The sequence below is a fragment of the Phoenix dactylifera genome, chromosome 11 (genome assembly GCF_009389715.1).
Source record: "Phoenix dactylifera cultivar Barhee BC4 chromosome 11, palm_55x_up_171113_PBpolish2nd_filt_p, whole genome shotgun sequence".
NCBI lineage: Eukaryota > Viridiplantae > Streptophyta > Magnoliopsida > Arecales > Arecaceae > Phoenix > Phoenix dactylifera.
The window spans coordinates 7,697,211-7,722,393 of NC_052402.1; the positions used below are offsets into that span (position 1 = coordinate 7,697,211).

General features: G+C 40.0%; 1 protein-coding gene across 2 annotated transcripts in view; it reads right to left on the minus strand.

Moving 5' to 3' along the window:
• LOC103706807 (cleavage and polyadenylation specificity factor subunit 3-II) overlaps window positions 1–18,701 on the minus strand; it is a 31,920-nt gene extending 13,219 nt beyond the window's left edge. For both annotated transcript variants that reach the window (XR_005513857.1, XM_008791053.4), the window contains exons 1-8: window positions 18,453–18,701; window positions 18,156–18,333; window positions 16,870–16,942; window positions 15,585–15,702; window positions 12,031–12,104; window positions 9,760–9,896; window positions 8,006–8,069; window positions 2,125–2,190 (exon numbers count right to left, since the gene is read on the minus strand). Coding sequence is in view for 1 of the 2 variants with exons in the window: in XM_008791053.4 (XP_008789275.2) it covers window positions 2,125–2,190; window positions 8,006–8,069; window positions 9,760–9,896; window positions 12,031–12,104; window positions 15,585–15,702; window positions 16,870–16,942; window positions 18,156–18,333; window positions 18,453–18,477 (735 nt within the window). In the remaining variant the exon portion in view is untranslated. The remainder of the gene's footprint in view (window positions 1–2,124; window positions 2,191–8,005; window positions 8,070–9,759; window positions 9,897–12,030; window positions 12,105–15,584; window positions 15,703–16,869; window positions 16,943–18,155; window positions 18,334–18,452) is intronic.
• Between the last annotated feature and the right edge of the window lie 6,482 nt (window positions 18,702–25,183).

Below are 25,183 nucleotides of genomic sequence, written 5' to 3' on the forward strand. Positions count from 1 at the left end.
CTGGCCTACACTTATGTCCATTTCATTGGTCCAAGTTATGCCAACATCCAATGAAATTCAGATATCACTTAATTTCTGAAGTGTCACTGGGATCCCACAGTACAAATGTCAAAAATATATAGAAGTAACTCACTTGTTTTCTTCATAATCTCCTTCAGCCATTGTTGCTCTCCAAATATGTTGCTGACGGAACCCGTATCATTCCCAGTCTTTTGCCTTGCTAGAACCAACTCCAACCTCTTTTTCTAGAATAGACCTTTTTCAAAAATTTTAATTTAAAAAACTGTTTTCCATTCAGCTGCACATTGTGCCGTATTTTGGCTTATTCTTTTACTTTTTTTTTTTTTTTGATTTCCTTTCCTGCTCCATATTACTCTATCTTTATTCGTTTTGTCCAGAACTTACTTTTTTTCTCTAGGACGAGAATGACTTGAACATGCTCAGATTACCTTCTCTTTCTCTCTTTTGGTTTATTGTTACCTCCATTCCATATGAAAACTTATCAAAAATTATTTTCATCTTTGTAAGCGCGCCCGCGTGCGGGGCAATGCGCGGGATGTGGGGAAACGGGGCAATGCGCAGGGAAAGGCGCGGGGAAACGTGCCCGCACTGCCCCCCGCACTTTGGCATCCACATTGTGGCATTTAATGCCCCCATGTGGCATTTAATGCGCCACGCACGAGTCCTCGTGCGTGCTGCGAGCTTCCGTGCGCGCTTTTCCACCCGCACTTCTCCGCGTTGTTGACCGGTTCGGTACCAGTACAAACCGGTGCGAACCGGTACCGATATGGCATACCTTGGTATGGGCCGAATCCGGTGGGTCGGTCTGATTCGACTGACCTTGTCTCAAGGTTCTTGTCAAGATAAGTTGGTGGGTGGAACGCCCTGCATGACCACTAGACTCATTAGTAACATGAGAGAATTCGAGATAGAAATTGACTCATAAAATGTTGAATGAGATGAGATTTTACAAAAAGCAACCTTGTGAACATTAGTTCAGCGATGACTTCACCAAGATTGATGTCACCGGAACTTTTGATATCAAATACTTTCATTGCATTTGGCATCAAGTTAGTTTTTCAGCCCAACCTAAATCACCTCAATCAAAGGTTTAATAAGGAAGACATGGTTGTTTTAATGAAGATTGTTAATGCAGAATGAAGTAGACAGAGAGAAAATTAGGAAATTGTTATTCCACGACCAACTCAAATTGAGGATGATGTTTTTAATATTCTTAATCCTCTTTTCTTGTTTCCTTATTTAAGAAATAGTTGTTGATTGAGTTAAAAGTCCTATTATTCTTAGAAAAGTATTTTTTTCTTATTATCTCCATTTTTCTTAGAATAATTGTATCCTCTTGGAGCTAGTTAGTCCTACGGGCCTTAGGAACCCCACCATTATAAAATCCTATGGACTCTCTCACTTTCCAATCATAGAAAGCAATGAAACTCTTATTCTAAGATTTAATTTTCTTGCATGGTTGCGGTTAAGGTTCGCCGTCTTGGTACCACACCTCGTACCGGTGCCACACTAGCACAGTATTGGTATGGTATGATACGGAATTTTTTTAGCATACCAATATCAGGTACCGGTATCGAACCAGTATGGTACAATACGCCCCGTACCGCCCAGTTCGGGCAGGTACTGCATGCCTTGGTTGCGGCACTATGGTTCAAGAGGAGAAAATGGTGCAAGACTATGCTGAAGGAAGAAAGACTGAGAGGAGCATGTTCTATCATGTAACTATTTCGAGGATGAGTAACTTTTTTTTTCTCTGAATAAAAGGCTTCTTAACATTTTGACTAGTACACACTTTGTATGAAAGTTCTATGCATGAAATGACTATCATTGAAATTGACAAGATTTTATATTTTTTTTGCTTTTGAACAGAGAAAAGATAGGATAAAATATTGGAAAGGAATAAAGATACAGAATGTAACGAAAAGACAAAACACATGATAACAGAAATTCAATAATCATTTTTTTTCTATTCTAGAAGATAGCAACATATAGTACTAATGAATTTAATCCATTTAAAAAAGCAAGCCAAAAACCACAAAAAGCTTGTTAAGCAAGAAAACATGAAAACGAAAGAAAACAAAAATAACTTGGAGTATGCAGTACCTGAGCTCTCCCCAAAGCAAATGTTGGTATTAGAACTTTACCTCCCCCACTAATGCATTTATGGACCTGAGAAATAGGATGTATCAGTATATTAAACAAAATCCATCACTAGAATGGTCCGATTAACATGCCATCTGTATTACATAAGTGAAAAAAAGATGGTGACAAAGATGGTAGAGCAAGAGGTGTAAGGTGTAGATTTTGTAGCATTCCACATGCAACTACATGACTTAGTTATTAGTTGTCCATAGACCACATTAGAGAGAGAACATATCTGTAAGCGTACATATTGTAGCAGTATCCCTCAATAGTAAATTGCTACGTAATCACATTTAATCCAACATTTTCTCCTAAAATTTCCATGTAACAAGGATTTGTGAATCAGTTCCTCAAACTTGTGTCTATGGAGGACTAGATCATTAAAGCCCATCTTCTAATGCAATTACCCATTGAAAACTTTAGAAAGGTATCTTTGTTCAAGATCATGCATTTAGGATGAGAGCAGGTTGTAGGGCTTGGTAGTCAAATCTAGGCCAAACTTGTTGTTTCCCAGTGTTTGGACGCTTTTAATTCCAACATCATGATTTTTCCTTTTCCGAGATTTTTCAAATTTTGAAGATTGATATTTTAGGTCTGGTGGTTGTTAAAAGAAGAAAAATACAAACATGGAAAAGGTGAAACCTTAGGAAGGAAAACGTGTATCTGGGAAGTTATACTCAAGGTAGAAAAATATTGATTTCATAGATTTAGAAGATTTGAGAAATTTTATTACAGGAATATTGTTAAGGGGCACCACTTTCATGCACATTGAAAGTTCTTCCTGCTACATATACCCCCTAGTCTAGGGGATCAGTGTAAACCAAGTAATTGGTTAATAGTACATGGGGGTGGTTGAATACCAAGTTGTTAAGCTAGAAATACATGAGCCTAGGAATTATTCATGTGCATTAATGGTTAGTTTAAAGCATTTTCTATATTTCAGAAACAAACATCTAGAATTATAAAATCATAATCTGTAGTTTCAAATAACATATAAGATCATGAAGTATCATTATTGTTAAGTAAATCAAAACGGATGCCCAAATTGAGTTTAGGAGTTCCTTTTGTTGTAAGTCCTAGGATCCTCTTCTTTTCTGTTTTAAGGTGATATTAGAAGTCATAAGGGTCAATTTGATTTATTTTCTAATTTAGGAACTTATCAGAAAGTTTTTAAGATTTTTAGATCTCACCACTATGACGAGGTTTCAACTTCAACCCTTTAAGTTAGTATAAGTTCTAAGTTGTGTAAGCCTCCACATATCCACAACAACAAGGGACTGTCTTGAGACCCATGAGGCTGCATCCTTGTTTCATGCAAACAGGTGACTTAACAAATGATGCAACATAGAAAGGGTGGGAGATTACAGGGTTCAGTGCAGAAGCAGGGGAACAAAGACAAGAAAGAAAAAGAAAAAAAGACAAGAAGGGTCAGTTTCCCATTTATGTGTTCTCTCCATTTTTCTCAACTAGACCTCTTTACTTCTTTTCCTTTGGTCTAATCACAACAGATAGACAGAGATCAAACGTGAATCTTTATGGTTAATTAGAATTTTAAGCCTTCTAGGGTTTGCTAAAGGAAAGCAAGGTTGAGAATTAGGTTTTCCACAAAAAAGAAGAAAACTATGCTTTTTTCATTCTACATTTGAACTTCCTCTTGAAAACTATTGGTTGATCAAGGTCAATCTGAGGCTTGAGGAATTGCATCAGAAATATAAATTTTGCGCCCTCTGACAGCAAATCAAGATTTTACAATCTTCAAAACCTGCTTTTCATATCCAAAGTTCCCAACTAAAAGAAAAACTACAATTTCTGATATAAGATAACCAAGGATCATTGAAAGAAACCAAAATGAGCTTCATGTAGAATAATGAATCTATAAAATATGGGTCAACAATGGAGGTTATTTTCATGTAGAGTCTTCAAGTTTAGTTAATAGTCAACAAAACAGATATTTTTTTTCATTTTCACAAAAGTCTCGATGACATACTCCTTGCTTGTGATCTTTTTAAGAAATTTGACATTTAGGGACAAACAGGACATTTTAACCAGCATCTACATAAGTTGGCTCAAACAGATGCTCAAATAGAAAATTAAGGCCCCTGAAACTTGAAGACAATGAATAAAGAAACTAAATTTTAGAATAGAAAAGATCAAAATGAAATTTTGACACTAATAATTTGCCTAACCCAAGCTCCTAGTCTAAGGTACATTTATCACACTAGAAGGTTCATGCTAGAATAATCCTTCAAACTAATGTTGCAAAAGATTTGCAAGATTATGTGGCTCGAAGCATCTAAAGAATAAATAAAGAATTTTAGAAATTCTAAACAAAGTGTAGAAAAAACCATATATATTATAATAAAAAGTGGCTTTGAAGGTCTACTATAGCTTCCATTAGTTATCCTTAATTTAGCTTATGTTCTGTAGTCACTTGGATATCCTTTCTTTATCTTAACCCTCAATATTCCTTTTTCTCGTATTAGATCAGTCGTAATTATTTTGTGTATATATTAAAGGTTTGACATCTCTTATTCTTGTTTTGATTAAACCTGCTGTCTTTAGAGACTAGTGTCAGAGCACATGTAATGCGTATGGCTGAGATGGGACAAAATGTGAGAATATCAAATGCTGTGATAAAAGCTGTTAAGAGAGCTGAAAGACAATTTGGTATTTATTGTACAGGTAGAGTCAAAAAGAGGGTGGACTGGAGGAATGTAGCCCTGGAGTTCCCGTCATAATGGTACAGATACAAGGTACTTATTTATTTTCCCCTCACATTATTGTCTTCAAGGATTTTAGGGTTTCCTTGTTTCCATCAAGACCACCACATGCTTATTTCTCATTAACCTTCCACCTTTTCATGTTGGGCCATATTGTGCTATGCATGATAAGAACCATCACAATCTATACATGGATGCCTCCTTGTCATAGACATTCAATTCAACCATGCAGTAACTAAGCAGGCTGGTTGTTCACCATGATGCACTGATCTTATGGGACACAATTCAGAGGAACTCTCTTCTTCCACATCAATATTGCTTCCAGACTAGGTCCATCTCTACCTCATCATGAGCATCCAAAGCATGAAATTATTCAATAAATATGCTTTACTTACAATTACTGGGAGCATCTTTCATTCAGAAAACACATCGGCACATGTTCATGAGTCAGTAGATGCTAGTGGCATTCTTAAAATTCACAAACGAAAATTGCATTTATTTAAATTAAGAATTATGTAAAGAACAAAGAATCAAACTAATAACCTCTAAAGCATGCTAAATAATAGAATTATCTCCATGAAAACAAAAATTATTGAATTATGCTCCTTCCTTTATAATTTAAACTTCACTTTTCAAACAAACAATTTTATATTTAATTATAATATATTTTGTACGAGTACAGCCTTTGATCTCAAATTTTGCTTTTACTCTCCGATGCATCTCAAATCTAACTACTGTGTCCATGTCCTCCACAAAATTCATAACCACCAAACAAAACCAACACTTTGTCTCCAAATAAATGCAATTTTCAAAATCTCTTAAGTTTAATAGGATCCATGGAAAATTATGAGGACAATGTTGTCATGTTAAGTCACATTCTTAATATTATGGCCGATATTTATTAAACATCATCAAGATCGCATAGGACCTAATCAATCAAAACTGAAATTTTAAACTCCATCTGAAATCCCTAAGTCAATATTATTATTTTTTTAATATAAATGTACTCGCGATTTGGCTCATTTAAGAATTGGCAAGTTCATCTTGCTTTAACAAATTAAACTATCCATTAGTTTATGCAAATATTGGATTTTTAAAAAATCGTCTCAGTGTGGTTTCAAGAAAATACAAGACCTACACATGGGTGTAATCTTATTTTATACAAAATATAGGTATTCTTTAAGAACATCACATAATCAAAGATTAAATTGGCGATAGGGCAAAAACACTTGACAAGTTGAGCAGCAATGCTGCTAAATTTTTTATTTTTGATGCCTAGCAAATCTATACCAAAGCTTTTTATGGTCCTTTTTGGACTTCCCACCAAGGTTTTAAGTCTCCATGTTGGACCTTGTACCAATGGCTACATAGTACGGCATACGCCCTCATACTAACATATGGTAGAGTGCTGGGGTCGGTGCAGCACCTATACGATGTGTCAGTATAGGGGTGTACTGAGCCCCTGTACCATATTGATACCATATCGTGCCAATATGGACAACACTTAAAAGCTTGCTCAAATTAATAATATCTTCTATCCTTTTATATGATTGTCATATGGAAAGTTTTGGCTTAGTGAAGTTTAAAGTTGAGTAGTAGTCCATTCTTGAATTAAATTATTGTTATAGATCATTCCTCTAGTCACTGCTCATATCACCAGTTCAATATGGTAGTCAAGGACTGACAGAGTACATCACTGACTAGTGGGGAGACAAACAAGTCCCTGAATACTGTCCCGCCAATCACTGACTGCCATGTCGAACAAGTGATTTGAGCAGTGACTAGTGGGGAGACATTTAGCATTTTTCATTAAATTGTGTTAAAAGAGATCTAGATCTTATTAGATGATATGAAAGGACTAGGAAACAAGCTTTCCTAGTAGTTTTAATATCAAAGAAATGGCACACTTGTAGATTAACAATTTTAAATAACTGTCAGACATTTTAGTTGAAGAAAAAGAAAGCAAACCAAGGTTTGATAGGAACCCCCTCTCTTTCCTTTATATCATACTCTATTTATTCTTATTTTCTCCACTCTTTCTCTCCTTACAATTACTCTACTTAGTCATCGATCTTAAGACTAGTGCATTTAGATAAAGTGTCAGCCTTATATCCATCATAATTTAATTCATCACATATGCCAACCACAAATTCAACTTTGTCGATGTTCTAAATGGTTTGTGCTACTTCCTCACTGATTTCATTACTTAGAGATGCACATGATTTATGTTGAGATTCTTTCATTATTTGGTTGGTGGATGTGTTGATTTTTCCAGAAAACTTTAATATGGCTCACATTTCTAAACATAGATGAGTAACTCTTTAGCACTGACAGTCACCTCTAAGCAATGTCAAAGCAAGGGAAAGTTATGGACCTCATGAAGTGGAAAATGGGTCCCACAAGCATCACAAATGTTTTGAGCCAGCTGGCTAAGGAATAGACCAACGCCTGTGATTTTTATCAATTTAGCAGAACAAGAAGGTGGTGGTTGCAAGCAAGGGCACTACAAGCTATGCAACAAGACATTGCCCCAGCTAGTCTGGACACAACTTCCTACTTTGTCAAAGTACTACATGGAGAAATCATTGAGGTTTTGTTAATAATGGCCTTTGATTTATAACCATATTTCTAGCTTAACTTCCAAATGACTTTAACAGTTTATTAAATCCTTAAATTAGCATTTTAATCATGTATTGATCGTCATTAATATATGACACTAAAATTTTATTAATCATGCTGATAAATGACATATCCAGAATATTTTTGGGTTCATTCTCTACCTGCAATTTTTTGGTAATTTTAGTGATTATTTCTTCTTTTTAAGACTTCATGACGATTTTTGCTAGCAGTGTCTCAGAGCAAACATAAGAAACCAGTCCCAGCTGAAATAGCCAGCAACCCAGATATGAACCCTTGCTTGGGTGGCTGAGGATCAAATATGGTGCAATATGTTAGCCAGCTTTACAAGTCAGTTCCATGGACGGGATGATTTTGGAGGCAGATACCTAGCAATCACAAGATCGAAGCATGACATTCCATGAACACTCAAGGGTGTTCTAACAATGCTCTCAGATTTAATCAGATAATTCTACAAATGTAATGCATGAAAAAGGTCAACATACAGCCTTTAAGAACTCCCGCTCTCGAGCATATTTGGAATCACGTATAGTTGTTGCATATGTAGATCTACAGAAACAAAGAAAATAAAGAAAATGAATGATCATATAATATAGTAAAAGGAACATAGCTAAAAATGTTCAAAAACAAAATTATTTTTGTATTCAAGAGAATAACAAGATACGGGCTTGAACACACTAAACAAAAGACGACAGACTGTGCTATTTTAGGATCAAATAGAACTTCACAGATGCCATTATGGAAAGCTCCAATAAAAAAAGCATTCCAATAAAAATAGACGTAGAAAAGCCAATAGCAAGAGCAGAATTTAAGTAGGAATACATAAAGTTCAGAAACAATAATTTGACTCACATAATTTCATAATTTTTCTGAAACCTCATTTCAGACCAACAGAATCCAAACTTCCTAAAAGAATGAATCAGGATCTTTATGGGTAACCATAGCGTTCAAAGACTAAAACTGAAGCTAAACGCAGCATCCAAAATTTTAAAGGAAGCCCTAATTACAAAAATAAAGCCAAGATTTAGAACTTCAAAGCATCAAGAAAACTTGAAATCAACTAAAAGGTCAGGAAAAAAATTGAAGGAACCATTTTTTAAAACTGATTGGGCTTTAATAGTTTTAAAACACTGTAGGTTTTGGATCAACTATTCAAGAGAAGACACAAGCTTCCAAAACAAAAAAATAGAACTCAAATTCAAGTGACATGAAAAGGTTACTGGCAAAGGAAACCTTTTCAAGCACGACCCTTTTCTCCATGATCGCCTTCTAATATCCCCAATTCTACTGCCAAGTACCTTTATGTGCGCCTAACTTATACATTCTCCCAGAATTTTTCCACCAAATACCTAACACACTTTGCAATCTACCAAGGCCGCATAATATTTGGTGTTGTTTCCGTGTCTGAATTCCCCATTTTCCCCAGAATACTATATTTTCAACCAATCTACTTCGACATCTCATTTTCAGGCATCTATTATTTCCTTTTTCTTCTTTTCTTTATTCTTTTTTGTTACTAGCACCAGGATCCATAACTGCTAGTCTACTACTTATGGATCCATATTACTGAGTAGGTGATGAATTTTAGCATACTGATTCACAGATGCACTTTACACCAATAACCAATTCTCCTGGTATGTAAGAATCTAATTTTTGGATCTAACAGTAGTAACATGCTAGAAACTCAGCAGGGTGAGGATCAAGAAAATAAATCGATAATGTTAACAAATTAGATCCATGTAAGTTGGTTCCACTTAAAGCCACTTCAAACATAGATCTCCCTCAAAATAGGAATGCAATAAAGAGACCATATTTAATACCTACACAAATGGATATCAAACCCATGATTTTTGATTTTTGAATGTACTGCTTGAAGGGATAAGCTATTGAGCCGTTGCTATGTTAAAAGATCTGAAGTCTGAACATGCTTTTCAAAAAGCATATAACAAAGTACCATAAAAGCACATCTTTCCCATGCCCAATATAAGAATATATTTAAGTTACAAAATCAGTATCAAGTTGTTACTTCGAGAATTGAGGTATATTTTTCAAAATTAAAGGAAAAAATAAGTAATTCATATAAGATTTGTGAACCACCTAGTGGGCACCACCAGAATTGTGTCATTTCTCAAGAACAAGAAAGATTCATACTCACAAGATTTCAGATAAGTTTTATGTTCATATATTCCAGGCATATAGCAGTGTTTGCAATTTCAGTATAGATAAAGTTTTGTTGTACTCTGTTATAAGAAGGTCCAGCTGTAAGCGATCAATTTGAGCTGCTCCAAGATGTCTATCCGGTGTCATATTGTAATCCCCAGTGTATACCATAGCAGTGTCTCCAACTTTTGCATAAATCATTGCAGCTCCAAGAACCTTAAACATGATTTAAATAAATTAAAATCGGTAAGACTTAAGAGGGGCAGAATTACACACACACCCACAAACACATATATAAGAAAAGGCAGAGAAAGGAAGCGATTTAATTTAAAGAACCTATAGCATACGAGAAGTTTTGGCAAAAAAATGTATAACCAAAAGAATGATATGATCAACAGTTTTACACTATACATCACAGTCCGACAAACATAAGAATGAAAAAATGGGCTAGCACCATATAAAGCAACGAAGATATGGTCAGCCTATATATCACATAATATTGCAGAGGCCTTGTACCTCACCCAACAAGGGATAACCAGAAGGTTATCAATTGCAGTCTTTGGCCCCACTCAAGTAACCAAGACCATGGCAATGCACACCAAATGTGGGATTAACGCACGCCTGTACAGATTCTCACAACTATGGTATTAGACTGTACCTCTATTTCAGCACTGCAGCAGCCTATAAATCAATGTTTTCATCTAAAAAAGTAAATAAGCAAACTTTCATTTGCTGGAACAAACATAGGGCATCAAGTAGATATTGGAGTAAACATGATGTAGATATAGTTCAGATACTCCTATAAAATTTTGTACCAGCTGATAGATTCTATGAGCAGAGAACAATCCCTCATATATGTAGAGAGAGAGAGAGAGAGAGAAATCTTATAATGATCGAAAACCAGAGATATGGCCTGGTATCCTAGAAGTCAGTTACAAAACCAACACCAGCAAACTGAATGAAAAGAGCAGCATTAGTATTGAAAGAACATTATTATCAAGTGGATCAGCTAATAAAGACACATTTTTCCAATCTCATATAGGCCCAGTCATTATGTCCCTGTCCAAGCTTTAAAGCCAAAATTTTGCACAAATGGAAAGTAAATGAGAAATTTATGGCTCAAGAGGTTCATTGTTCGCGACAACTAAATGGAGTTTAAATTATGTTAGGAATTATCCGAGGGACTTTTAAGGATGTTGGAAACCCAGCTCATAGGATGCTGTTTCTTTTACATTGCTTATTGTTTACGATGTTTTGGACCCAATTAGTAGTGGATTGGGCTCACTCTAGGAATTCAGTTTCTTTGTCTAAGTACTAATTCCTAAATGAACTCAAATTAGGTAATGAAAACAGCCCAAGCCAGGTTATGAAGTTGAGTATACTGGCCAGCTGTAAGAGTCAGTTGGGAGGTTTATTTTGCAGGGCTCTTCCTCTTCCTGTCTAACTTCTTTCCATTCTTCCTTTATTACATCCCCATACTCTTTAAATTTTGTGTCAGATTTCTTCACTCAAGACTCTGCTGATTTTCTTTTTGATCTACGGATCTAATCAAATGCATCTGCTTTAGTTATGGGTTGAAAAACAATCAATTTTCTTCCTGTGCAGATACTGCTGATATACTGCTTAATTGTTGATTCTCTTGGCAGCTAAGCAAATTGTGCAGAAAGTTAGAGCTGGCCTGATCTGGAATGATCTCTTTATCAATTATTTTCATATCCAAAACCCCTTTCAACCCTTTCAACCTGAATACCAAATTCAGACCATAAGAGTCCTTTATTTCTTCATTCCCTCTTTTTCCTCTCAAAATAAAAATATATTCATTTCATTTTCAGAGAATCCATAAAATTAACTTTGTATAAATTTCTCAAGGCACTAGAAATCCCATTTGATATTCCTCAAGGCACTAGAAATCCCATTTGATATTCCTCAACCTTCGTGGCCAAACTAGAAACTCTAGTACAACCTCAAATGCTTTCCTTCTTGTTAAATTCAAAATCAATTTAAATCTGTCCACTTTCTGCAGCAAGAGAGCAAATCTTTGGCTTTCTTTTAGAATTCTTTCTACCTCATTACTTCGCCTACACTTGCTCATAGTGCAGCCCTTTCTCCGTAGGGTGTTGCATCAAGAAATCATAAAACCTATTCTCTTCTATTGATAATTGTGATAAATCAAAATTACCTTCAGGAAGAATGAATAAAATATGGAGAAAGTAATTGGAAGAGAAATTATAATTGCACAGTGCAAGAATGTTGAAGGTACAAAAGCTTTGACAGGCAGAGCTTTAATAACATGACTTAGAAAAGAACAGAGAACGAATCATGCCAAAAAACTTAAGTGCAACTAACATACATGCCCAGCATAATAGGCACGGATCTGAAGATCTTTATCAACTTGGACAGTCTGCTTCAAGTCCAATGTTGTAACTACAAGAAAGATGGAGAAACATATTAAGCAATCATGCTACTGACACTACAAGCATACAGAGTCATATTTAGCAAAAATGAGAGAACATTAAATAAGATAGCACATGCATCTCACTCCCATTAACCTTAAATAATTAGCCGCAAAAAATACGTTGCTCCAATGAAGGATTGGAGAAATCATCAGTAGAACACAATATAAACCAGCATGTAGAGCACATACTTCATAGTAGAGCTTCAATGTAGATGACGCAAGTGAAAAGTGAAAATTTACAGTGTCTCATCTGTAGATGAAACCATATAAGACACTTCATGTGACAAAAAATTCTATATTCTTTTATTTTAAATACTTTGACGGGCATATATGTTTATCACTAAATCATATCCAAACATGCAATTCTATCAAGCAGATAATCAGTCATTCTTTCATCGTTTCAAAAGCACTATAGCCAATCTTGTGTTCATTAAATCTACAGGTGACTGACCAAAAACACAAAAGTAGCACCAAATCCTAAATCCCAAAACTATATAAAAGTTTGAATATTCCTTCCAGTGTGAACATTTTTGTAACCTGAAGATATGAAGATACCCCTTAAATTTTAAATAATGCAAAACCACACTCTGAATAGGAGTTCCTCAGAAATCTAAAACAGCAATACTCAGATTGTCTCAAAAAATAGTCCTGTATGCCCCAAAATGGAACAATTTGCACCCATAAATACTCTGCAGTCTGCATGCACTTCCCCACCAAAGTTCCTATGTTTATATTGTTTGTAATTCTTCCCATCCCACCACAATCCCTAGCCCCACCCGCCACCCTCTCACGTGCCCTCAAACGACTCAAGGTCAGTGGTACACAGACCCCACTAGAATACTCACCATAAGAACCCATTAAATTGAGCATGTTGTTTTTTGAAACACTCTAATCTGTAGTGATTTTTCATTGTTAGGACTTTTCAATAGATGAATTCTAATAAAGAAATATCAACCAATACTCTCATCAAAAGGGCCTTCATAGGATCCAGAAGGTTTTCTTAATATCAACAAGATCTTAAAGATAATAGACTTCATCGATGTTGAGCCACTAATTCACTTCTCAGGGCTTTTAAAGCCGGCTATTTTAGAGATTGTTGGCAAAGTAGATAGCGGCAATATCCAAAATAACGGGGTCTCTACTAAACTATTAGACCATTATAGTCGAAATAACAGCCATTATATACCTAATTGACTATTGATCGATTTTCTTGAGAACCGATGATCATCACAACAAATATACTCAGCCATTATACCACTAAAGAGAAAAACAGCATTAGTTATTAAACTTTACTTTAATAGGAAAAACGGTGAAAAGTAAATTAACTGCCATTATTGTGCATGCTCGCACATATTAACATACTGAGAAGGGTTGAAATTGAAATAAAAGCTATTATAACATTATTTGAGCTATTATTTTATGATTTGATAATATTCTAATAAACAAGAATGATTGTACCAATGCTTAAAGAATAAAATTTAACTAATATTATGGCACACCATATGAATAGTTTTGAGTTTGCCCTCTCATGGATTTTAATGATTTGAGGACACTTCAGCTAGTATTAGATTCCTATCCACTAATAGATTTCAGCCACTTGAGAACACCTCACCCGACATAACAGCTTCTGATATCCATCTTAGTTCTGTTATGAAAAATGATTTTCCATTCAATTGGTCAATCCTACTAATGTTCCTCCCTAATTGTTTTTTCCTGGTGGAATCCCAAGCACACGTGTCTTGCCTATGCTCTTGAGGGATCTGATCTGATCCCTTTTCCACTCAGTTGCAACAAGATCTCATCCTTTAGATCATCTCAATTTCAACTCACTTTAACATCTCTCGTGCCTAACTGTTATCCATGTCCCCTTGATCTCTCTATCAACTCTCTTTAGTCAATCATCTTTGTCATCGAGAACATTACATGCAAGATGCATGCGACATGGAAAGGTAAGAGTGGAAGGGAAACCTGAGGTGGGTTGCCATGAAAAAGATTTGAATGTTGAAGTTGCTACAAAAATTAAATAAGGGAAAAGAATATGATGAAGATATTTGAAATAGCTTCAAGTCTAATAATCGCTTTTAAAAGAGAACTGAAAAATATAGAAAAATGACGTGTGTCCAATGGTGGAGTAGAACTCAAGAGGTGGAGACGTGTGCCCCCAAGTTCCGATCATAATAGTAGAGATAAACCCTTTTCTATCAATCGTCTCTTTTCACAGGAATCACATTTTGTTTATTTTGGGGTAAAGCCATGCCATACTAGGAAGACGGAAGTAGTAGGACAGGTGAAGGCAGCTTAAATGAAGGGAATCAACTACATTAATGATCTATATAATTTATAACTTACACCGATTATAGTTTTTATTACTTTAAAATATTTTTATTTGTAACCTGTGCTTGAGCATGTTAATTATAACTAGTTCACAAAAAGAAAATTGAAACTTCGGATAAAAATCAGCAACAAAAGTGTATATAGCTTAGTCAAAAACTAATAGTTAAGAAAGAGTCATTAAAATATGGAAAAAAATAACTTTTATCATGATTATATCAATTAAACATATATATGATCACACAACAAAAGAATGGAATAGACCTATTTGATGACCAAAACTCTATCTTGGAAGCAAGATTCGCAATACTTGCACCGGACTAAGTATCGGTAGGAGACCGGCACGGTAAAAACCAAACCGGTTTGGTACAATACCAATAACCAAGAATAATAATTTTTTTGTTTTCAAGGCTTTTAAACTTCGTATATTTAGTTTTGAGTGGCAAATAGGGTTTTGCAAGTTCATTTTAATGTTTAAATATAATGCATTTTAATTCTTTATTTTATAGACCTAAAGTATGGTGTGACAATATAATACATGTTAAATTAACTAAGTATCACTCCGAAAATGTAAAATACTTGTATGATAAAATCGGAAATGCAGCATACATGCATTTGTTCAATTCCAAGTCAAGTGTCAACGTCTCCCATACCTGCTTACCCTTCCACTCTCTCCCTCTCTTTCTCTTTTCTCACCATGAAATAAAGGGAGAAAAACTCCTTCTCCCCCAATTTTTGAGGCCCAAAACTGGTATGAGGCCCTTAATGGGCTAAAACCAAGTGATTCCATGTGGTTGGGCCTAATAAGGATCAATTCATTCTGGTTCAAGCCAAAGATTGTACCGAGACCACAAATTGTTCCAGTTCATGGTCAGTACGATCTGATACTGACTAAACCGGAAGGTTCAATATGGTATCATCTACCATACTTGGAAGAATGGATAAAAGGAAGTTTTAATTCAAAGGACTATATGGCAAGTGTGGAGCAATTAGCAAGAAAGCGAAAGAGTGACAAGCCTAGTAAGAGAATCTCAATGATACATTACTCATCCATATCGTCCATGTTACTTAATAAATAATCCTTCAAGAATTACTAAGTACAAGAAATTAACACATACCTTTCTTCATACAATCCACAATATGATCATGACTAAATTGCTCTTCCTCTCCTCTTCGCTCTACCATAACTTTACGGTAATCTTCTAACATCAATGGGGCCATAGCCTTTGTAGGATACTGCATAATGAGGACAAACATAAACATTAAAATGCACATTGCCTCATTAAATTGAGATGTTTAGCATTCCATGTCAAAAAAATAGAAAAAAAAAAGAAAAAAAGAGTAAGGCTTTCCTAATTATAGTTATCAAAAAATAATTTTAGCAAATTCACTTTTAGGCCATATTATCTGATGTTGAAAGGATTCAAACAAAAATAGCGAATGCACCTAATTATACAAGGAAAAAATACTATCAAATAATTTTAGTTAAAAATGTTTTTAATCCTAGTGAATCTTCTTTCTAACTTCTAACTAATCAATATCATTTTCATTGTAACTTAAGCTTCTCATTCCTTAGCCTCTTAGAGGATATGACAAACTATATCCAGTCTAAGTTATGAATTTATACTACAAATTTCTCATTTTAAAATTGGACGCTGCTCCATACATGGAGGATCGGGCCAAAGTGCCAACTATGCCCTTCATAGTACAGAAAAAAGAGAAGCTGAATATGTTTCAGGGAGGTTTTGGGGGATACAAAGCATTTTCCTTTATAATATGTTTATATACAGAAATACATACATAGGTGACTTTTATAAGATGCAAAGGATGCAAAAGGAGAACTTTATATACCAAATACAATGATGGTCAGGGGCAGAACCACATTTTCCCCTTCATGGGGCCACCATACACATACTTCTAAGACAAAAGTTATCTGCTAAAATGGTATATTTATGTTGACGAAAATTGTGTTAAACTTTTTTTCTCATTAGAGTTGTGCTTCTGTACATTGTCAAATCTATCTACCCCTAACTAATTAAATAAACTATCATAGACAGATTTACTCATATAGACAAACAGGGGCTTGTAGTTTTATAGATTATGAATTACATCTTGTCTTATACATATGATCAGGCAAAATATACAATCATTTAGGAAATTCTAAAAAACATAAATCTACTTATGATGATACTGAAATACATGAATAATTCATTTTGAAAAGTTAATGAGAAAGTATAACAAGTCCCAAACATAAATCAAAAAAGTACATAATGTTACTTTTATATGTAAAAGGAGAAAGAAAAGGGACTACTTACCTTTTCTTCTTCAAAGAAAATTCCTATATGTTCACAGGAAAAACAATTTAGAGGAAAAAAAAGGCCATCAGAGAGTTTGTGAACTTACTGTCATGAAAATAGGCCCCTGATACCCACGGACCTCTGTAAAGTAAGGAAGGGCTCCAACATGATCCAAATGGCTGAAAAATATAAGTTTCAAAAGATAAATTCAATATAATCCAATTATCTAATTCAAAGGGGTAAATGAGTTAGAACCACATGTGAGGAAGAGCTGGAATCGCATATGTAAGTTGCTGATGCAATATAATAAGACTGACAAAAAATAAATTATAAAGCTGCAGACTTTTAAACAGGAAGTCATTCATCAGAACAGAAAGTTAAATGTTCCTCTATAAATACCTTTCGACAAAGTAGAGTTTATAGATTCAATTCTTGGAGCCACATGATTACATTTTCATTTCTTCTTAGTGATAGTTATTTTTTGTTCTGGTTTAATATTGAGTTCAGTTCTCCAATCTCCTGTATTTGATAGCTTTTCTTTGATCCACACTTCTAATTCTGATGCAGAAGAATTGGGTATTCTTGATCTCTATTTCCCCTATAAATGTCAGAGAGCTAAGTGGAGACCACTTCCATCTTTACACCACTGAAATTGGGCACACCCGATGCATTAACAAGGAAGCATGGATGTCTATGATCCACAAAGAATGCTATTTAAGAATGCATGCAAGGATGCACAATCCACCATCAATTTTTGTTCTCATAACATTGCTGCTGCCACTTGATCAAGGCCGGCAACATCAATGATAGTGGGAAGTAACAAAGTGAATGGCACCCACTGCTTGTGCCCCATCTATAATTAAAAGAAGGTATCATGATCCATGGCTTATTAAAGATTTTTCTACCAGACTTTACATGTGCAATGCACATAGTGTGGACAAAAGAACCCCCAAGTGGAACCTCACAGACCCTTGTTTGCTTTTAATAGTAGAATAGATTTTTATGTAGCTTCATAACCTGCAACTTGGCAAAGTTGCACCCAATATTCTACACATCAGACTGGAAATAATACCCCTAACTCCCAATGCAGATCAAATGAGAAGACGATGTGGACCCATAAGCAACTTTTGCTAAGCCGTAGTTTGTCTATTCACTATTTCAGTAGCGTGTGCCTGGAAATAATTTAAATAAAATTTCTTTCTATACTTTTGAATGATCTAATTAAGACCACAATCCAAAAGTTCTAGCAATTGTGTTCTTCTTTTAGTTTCATTTATTCTCCAATTTACAATGCTCAAGACCCTCTAGAACAAAACTATTCGGCAACAACATGTTAAAATTAACCCTTTAAAAAAAATGATATCAAAGAATGGAATGATAAGAATTTCTTACAAGTGAGTGATGATGATGCAGGTGAGAGCAGAATTGAAATCACCGGTCTCGGAAATGAGAGAGAAGTCGGGATAGCGGCGGTGGTCGAGATAGCCCATGTGCATCCCGCAGTCGAACATGATCCTCTTCCCCCCGATGGAGACCACGACGCAGCTCTTTCCCACCTCTTGCCCCGCACCTGAAAGTAATTCGGATTCCAAATCTTCGTGAAAGTCTCGCGAACGAAAAAAGAAAGAAAAGGAGTAGAAGCGAAAGGATTGAGAGGGGATGGGATTGGGAGTATATGGGATTTCGTACCTAAGACGAGGCATTCAATCGCCATGATGGACTGCAAATGTTTTGGAAGGAAGGGTGGAGGAAGGGAGAGGGAGATACCGGTTTCTATCGGTATCCGGTCGGAGGAGCAGCGCCGGCGGGCCCAGGCAGGGAGAGAAATCAGCGGCGGGGTACAGATGAGAGCAGCGGGAGCAGCGGCGGCGGAAGGGAAGGCCACTGCCGGCTAAGGAAAGGAATAAAAATTCTTCAGAGGGAGGCCATACTTATTTAAACCCGGACCGGGGATCGACCCGGTGTTGGGGTCATCGGTCCGACTCTCGAGTCAGGACGCGATGTAAATTAAAAAAATAATTTTATTAAAAATATAACATAATAAATATACAAATATTGCTAAATTATTTATCAAATACTGTTTTAAGTGTTAATAATTTATCTATATTTTAAAAATTCTTAAAAATATAAAAATTATAATAAATTAATAAATATATTAATATATTTAATTAAATAAATAATTATTATATATTAATGTAATAGAAAGGGAGGAAGAGGCGAGAGCCTAATTTTTTATTTAGAATTTTTTTTGCATTAATACCCTCATAAATATTGAATTTTGCATGAATATCTTTCCAAAATTAATATTTATATGTATATTCTCGTAAATCACTTGTTTTGCTATTCTACTTTTTTTTTATTCATGTTTTTATATATGTATCCAGGCTATTTAAAGCCGTTAAAAAATTAACAGTTTCAAATTAAAATAACTAAAATATTCTTTGATGGAAGGCAAAATGGATCGTCCTACTCCAGTGTGGAACCATCCAATTCCTGTCGAGCAAGCTAAGCTCGGCCTCGCTTAGAGTCGAGCCAACCTCGAAACCTATCGAAAGCTGAGCCGACCTCGGCTAGAGGCCAGGGGCCCAGGCCGACCTCAGACCTTGCTGAAGGCCGAGCCGACCTCGGCCTTGTCAACTTTGATCTTGTTGAAAATCCCGCGGATCCTCAAAACAAAAGGAATGGTTCATCGCTAAGGCCTTATATAGCCTACCTCAATGGCTCTAATCGGCCTGCCTGGGTGGCCGAGCAGCCAGATCATGCCACGTGGCAGAGTGAGAAGCTCCCTCGGCAGATCTTCCAGAATCGCGATGTTAAAGGCCGGTCATCATGATGGCCGCCTCGGAGGGCGGGGCATCGATGATTGACACCTCGCATACCATCAGGTAACGCCTCAAGAGGGAGTGTGCACACAACACATTGAAGAGCTTCCTCAACCACTTCCACTTGAAATGACATGGCGAATCCTCAAAACAGATCTGAAAAGATATCTCTTGAATCCTCCGCCCGCAGGATTGATCTTCGTGATTCATGCTGCTCCAGCTAATGGCCAGCTGATCACAAATCGGCTCGAGACTTCAGGTAACGGCTGAGACCCTCACCCTATAAAAAGGGGTAGGAAAAGGCCTTCGGTAAGGGAGGAGAAACAAAACAAAGCAATTCAAAATACTCAGAAACCTCTCCAAAAACACGGCTAACTTAGCCATCGGAGGGTCTTCGCTGGAATCCCTGGCCAAGGCTTTGTGCAGGTACCCCGAAGCGCAGGAAGTGGCTCCCCTTCTCCCCTTTCTCCGTCCTGGCTGTTGTCTTCTCGGCTTCCTCCAGTGTGGTCACCCTCGAGCCAATTTTCAACCACAACATCTGGCGCTAGAGAAGGGGACTGAGTCGTAATCATGAGGTTGAGGAGTCGAGGAGCTTCTAATGCATCGAGGCGCCAGGCACCAACTCCCAGCAACTTGCTCCAAAGCCACCTCCTGCGGCACCGGCGGATCAAATTCCTCATGTCATGTCAGACAGTTAAATCTACTCGTCCAGCAAGTCCAAACCTCACCGTGGCCGTTCAAGGCCTGCAGCAGGCGGGAGCCTAGCCTGCATCCCCTCCTCGCAGGCGCGAGTCTATAGGACGACGCTCGCGACGTCATTCCCCGGCCAGGCAACGCACGATGGTCAACGAAAGGGAGCGTCACTACTACCGAAGCTCCCCCGAACTCGATCTCTAAGCCAGAAGGGCTTGTCGCGTAGCCATCACTCTGAGAGCCTGCGTCGAAGTCTGAAGCTGTGAGCACGGGAACAACCATCTGAGGCGGGGTCTACCCCATGTCGAGTTGCAACAAGAGCCTCGCCCGTAGCCGAATTTCAACCACAACATCTTTAAAGGGGTAGATGTGCGGAAAAAAAATATTTATAAGGCGATCGCGATAGGGGGATAAAAAATAATTTCAAAATTTTATTCTATTTTTAATTAAAATAAATATAATTTTTATTAAAAGAAACCATTATATTAGGAGTATTTATGTAAAAACAATATTTTATGAAGGTACAGAAATAAATATAAATTTGAATAGGGTATTTACATAAATTTAAATTTTTAGAAGGGCTAATTGGCAAGATGTTTTAGAGTATGAAATACTCCATAATCAGCCTTAAATTTGAGTATTTCACACTCCACCAGGCTGACATTTCTCCTTGGATTCACATCTTCCAAGCCAACCGGCCACTCCATGCCCTATCATTGGCTTAATTATTCACCCCCTTTCACATACTTCTCATCTCCTTAAAATCCTAATCCATAGCTTCGCTAGTTTTCAGCCGAAGGTAAGCCCCCCGTTTCAGGCAATGAAAACTTTTGACCTTCAGATTTGCGGCATTTGCCTCTACTTCAGCCGAACCTCATCCCATACTTTTTATTAGTGTTGGAGGAAAAACCCCAAGTCATATCGCCACGGAGGCGCTCGGCCAAAAAGCGCCGACCGGAAAGGCGCTCGGCCAAAGAGTGCCGACCAGAGAGCACCAACCAGAGGGGTGCTCGGCTAGAGAGCGCCGATCCGAAAAGATGCTCGGCCCAAGAGTGCCGACCAGAGGGAGCGCCAAGAAGAGGCACTCGGACCAACCGACAACCAAGTAGGGATGCTCGGCTAGAAAGAGCCGACCAGAGAACGCCGACCAGAAAAGCGCTCGATTAGAAGGCGCTGACCAGAGAGGAAAGAGCGCGAAATAAAGGCGCTCGGCTAGAAGGCGCTCGCCCAAAGGGCGCCGACCAGAAGCATTAGAAGCGACCCCGCCACAGGGCGCCCCATTGGGCGACCAGCTCGGCTCGGCACCCCTGCCGAGCCGATTGCCTTGACCAAATGTTCAACTCCTGCCTAACCCCCTGAGGGACCTGACAACTCCACTACAACCTGCCGCTATCTCCAAGCCATCAAGGCATAAGATCTCCGCAGGTATTCGGCACGACCTGCCATTAATGCATAAGACCCCCTCAAGTCTCCGATGCACTCAGTCATTTAATGAACACGGCTCAAGGCGATCTCCGGATCACTGAACCATCAAAGCGTATGGCTCTCCCTGACCGCCGGTTCACTCGGTAATAAATGCACTTACCATCCACGGACCCCAGGCCCACCGCGGCCGGCGGTTCAACCACTCCAACAGGTCCGATCGACCGTGACAACTCCCTGACTCCGGTCTGATCCGGCCTTATTCTCCACTACGCCATTAATGGGCCAAATCGTGTCCAATTATTACAAAAGAGGACAAATTTCCCTGTCACCTCTCAGGCAATACAATATCCCTCTATAAAAGGGAACCTGGGGGAAAGAAGAGAGAAAGGACCCCGGACCCGGACTAGGACCGGAACACAAGTAAACAGCATAGACACAATTGAGCACAATATTCTCTTCATCTTCTCCACATATCTCTTCCTTGCTCTCTCCACATATTTGCCCCCTCTGACTTAAGCATCGGAGGGCCGGCGCCGGGGAGCCCGACCACCGGCTTTTTTGCAGGACAGGACAGGATGCACTCTCCCTCGCTCGCTCACCCTCCAGGAGGACGCAGCCGGCCGGCGCACCGCCGTCCGCCCTCCCTGCGGCGGAGCTCCTCCTCCCCTGGTTTCGCGGCGGCCCCCGGGTCCAATTTCCAGCAACAGTTGGCGCTAGAGGAAGGGCCCGAGTCGCTGCCATGAAGCTAAGAAGTAAAGGGGCTTCCAACGCCTCTCGACGTCCTCCACCTAGTCCGGAACATTCTATCCAAAACTCACCACCTCCGGCCGAGTCAGTACCTCAAGTTCGGCCGGAGCAGTTTGATGCCCTGGTGCGACAGGTGCAGGCCTTGGCCACCGCTGTCCAAAGCCTGCAACCCAGGGGCATCCCAACGGCATCACCTCCTCCGGCTCCAGTTCAACCGGAGCCTCCTACAAGCGGACTTCCCCTTCGAGGTCAGGACTCTCAAGTCCAGGCCTCCCTCTGGAGAGGGCACCCAGTCAGAGGCCACGGAGGCTGGCCACAACCTTCAGAAGCTGAGTCGGTTCCGGGGCAACTTGCACCCGAACGAGCCGCTGCGGCGATTCTCCAGAATGACGAACTCGACAAGAAGGTCGAGAAGCTGGAGCGCCAAATCCAGGCACTCCACGGGAGAAAATCAGGACGTGACGGCGACTTCGAGTTCACTACGAAGTCACCCTTCTTCCCGGAGATCGAAGATGAACCGGTTCCGCTACGGTTCAAGATGCCCCAGGTGGAGCCCTACAACGGCAAGGCTTATCCCCTTGACCACCTGGAAAGCTACCGGGTCTTGATGGCCCTACAAGGAGCCTCGGAGGCCATGATGTGCAAGGCTTTTCCGGCGACACTCCGAGGACCAGCCCGGCTGTGGTTTACCGGGCTGAAGCCGAGTACTGTCTCCTCCTTTGAGCAGCTCGGCAGACAGTTTGCCGGCAACTTTGCTGCCAGCCAGCCCCAGCGACGGACGTCCGACTCCCTCCTAGACATTAAGCAAGAGGAGGGAGAGTCCTTCAAGGAGTATTTGGACCGGTTTACCGCCGCAACATGGGAGGTCCGGGAGCTTGACCAGTCAATCGCCATGTCAGCGCTAAAGACTGGATCCCAGTCTTACAGGTTCCTCTTCTCAATCGAGAAGAGTTTCCCCGCGGACCTCACCGAAATGTTCGCTCGGGCGCGGAAGTACGCCAAGGCGGAAGAAGCCGTGGCAGTTAGGCGGGGCGGGACCGAGCAGAACCCCAAGAAGAGACGCCGCGAGGAGCGCGGCCAGCCCAAAAGCCCGTCTCCGCGACGAGCTAAGAATCCGCCCCGCCCGAAGAGTCCACCCCGATTGAGGGGACCGCCACAGCAGAGGTCACCACTCCGCCTGAGGTTCCCACTACGGGCCCGTGCACCCGAGGAGAGGTATGAAAAATATACTCCCCTCAATGCTCCTCGGGCTGAAATTCTCATGGAGATTGAGAGTCGGGATCGCATCCGGCTCCCACCTCCAAAACAAGATACTAGAATCCGGCGTGACTCCCGGAAGTATTGCTGTTTCCACCGGGACAACGGCCATGACATTGAGGATTGTTATCAGCTCCGAAACGAGATCGAAGCACTCATCCGCCGAGGGGTGCTCGATCGGTTCGTGCAAGGCCGGCGTGAAGAAAAGCCAGCCGAAGGAGCTGCACAGCCTGAAGGTTCAAATGCCAACAGGCCTATCGCCGGCATCATCAATACCATCCGAGGCGGGGCCTCGGCTGGGGAAGCTTCAGGGGAAGAAACCTCCTCGAAGCGCCTGCGCGCCTCTGAAGCCATCTCCTTTTCAGATGATGATCTAGAGGGAGTCGAAACTCCCCATGATGATGCCGTGGTCATCTCCATGATCATAAATAAATTTGATGTAAAACGCGTCTTGGTTGATAATGGAAGCTCGGCAAATGTTTTGTATTTCGGTGCCTACTGTAAAATGGGGATGACCAAAGAGCAGCTACGGAGGATGAATGCTCCGTTAGTTGGATTTACTGGGGATTCAGTCCCAGTAGAGGGCGAGATTGACCTTCTGGTCACAGCTGGGCTCGCCCCCCGTGAAAGCACCGTAGGGATGAGCTTCCTCGTGATACGCCTTCCCTCAGTCTACAATGCCATCCTCGGAAGGCCAGGCCTCAACGCCCTCCGAGCAGTGGTCTCAACTCACCACTTGCTCATGCGGTTCCCCACCGGCCAGGGAGTCGGCGAAGTTCGAGGAGATCAAATGGTGGCAAGGCGATGCTACCTGGCGACCCACGAGGCAAAGCGACCAGCCGAGGTGCCTGTCCCAGCGACCGACCAGCCCTCGACTAAGACTCTGGAGGCACGGGTCAACCCTCAGAAAGAGCGGGTAGAGCCTGGTTTATTTCTCCTCCCCTGACCACGGTCAGGATGCCCCGAGACGTCGGGATGCCCCGATCCGTCGGAATGGCTCGAGACGTCGAGATACGGTCTTAAGTGACCGACGAGCTCGGCTCGTCCTCTATCGACTTCCACCGACGAGCTCGGCTCGTGCTCCATCGGCCAACGAGCTCGGCTCGTTCTCCTACCCTGACCACGGTCAGGATGCCCCAAGACGTCGGGATGCCCCGATCCGTCGGGATGGCTCGAGACGTCGAGATACGGTCTTAAGTGACCGACGAGCTCGGCTCGTCCTCCATCGACTTCCACCGATGAGCTCGGCTCGTGCTCCATCGGCCAACGAGCTCGGCTCGTTCTCCTACCCTGACCACGGTCAGGATGCCCCGAGACGTCGGGATGCCCCGATCCGTCGGGATGGCTCGAGACGTCGAGATACGGTCTTAAGTGACCGACGAGCTCGGCTCGTCCTCCATCGATTTCCACCGACGAGCTCGGCTCGTGCTCCATCGGCCAACGAGCTCGGCTCGTTCTCCTACCCTGACCACGGTC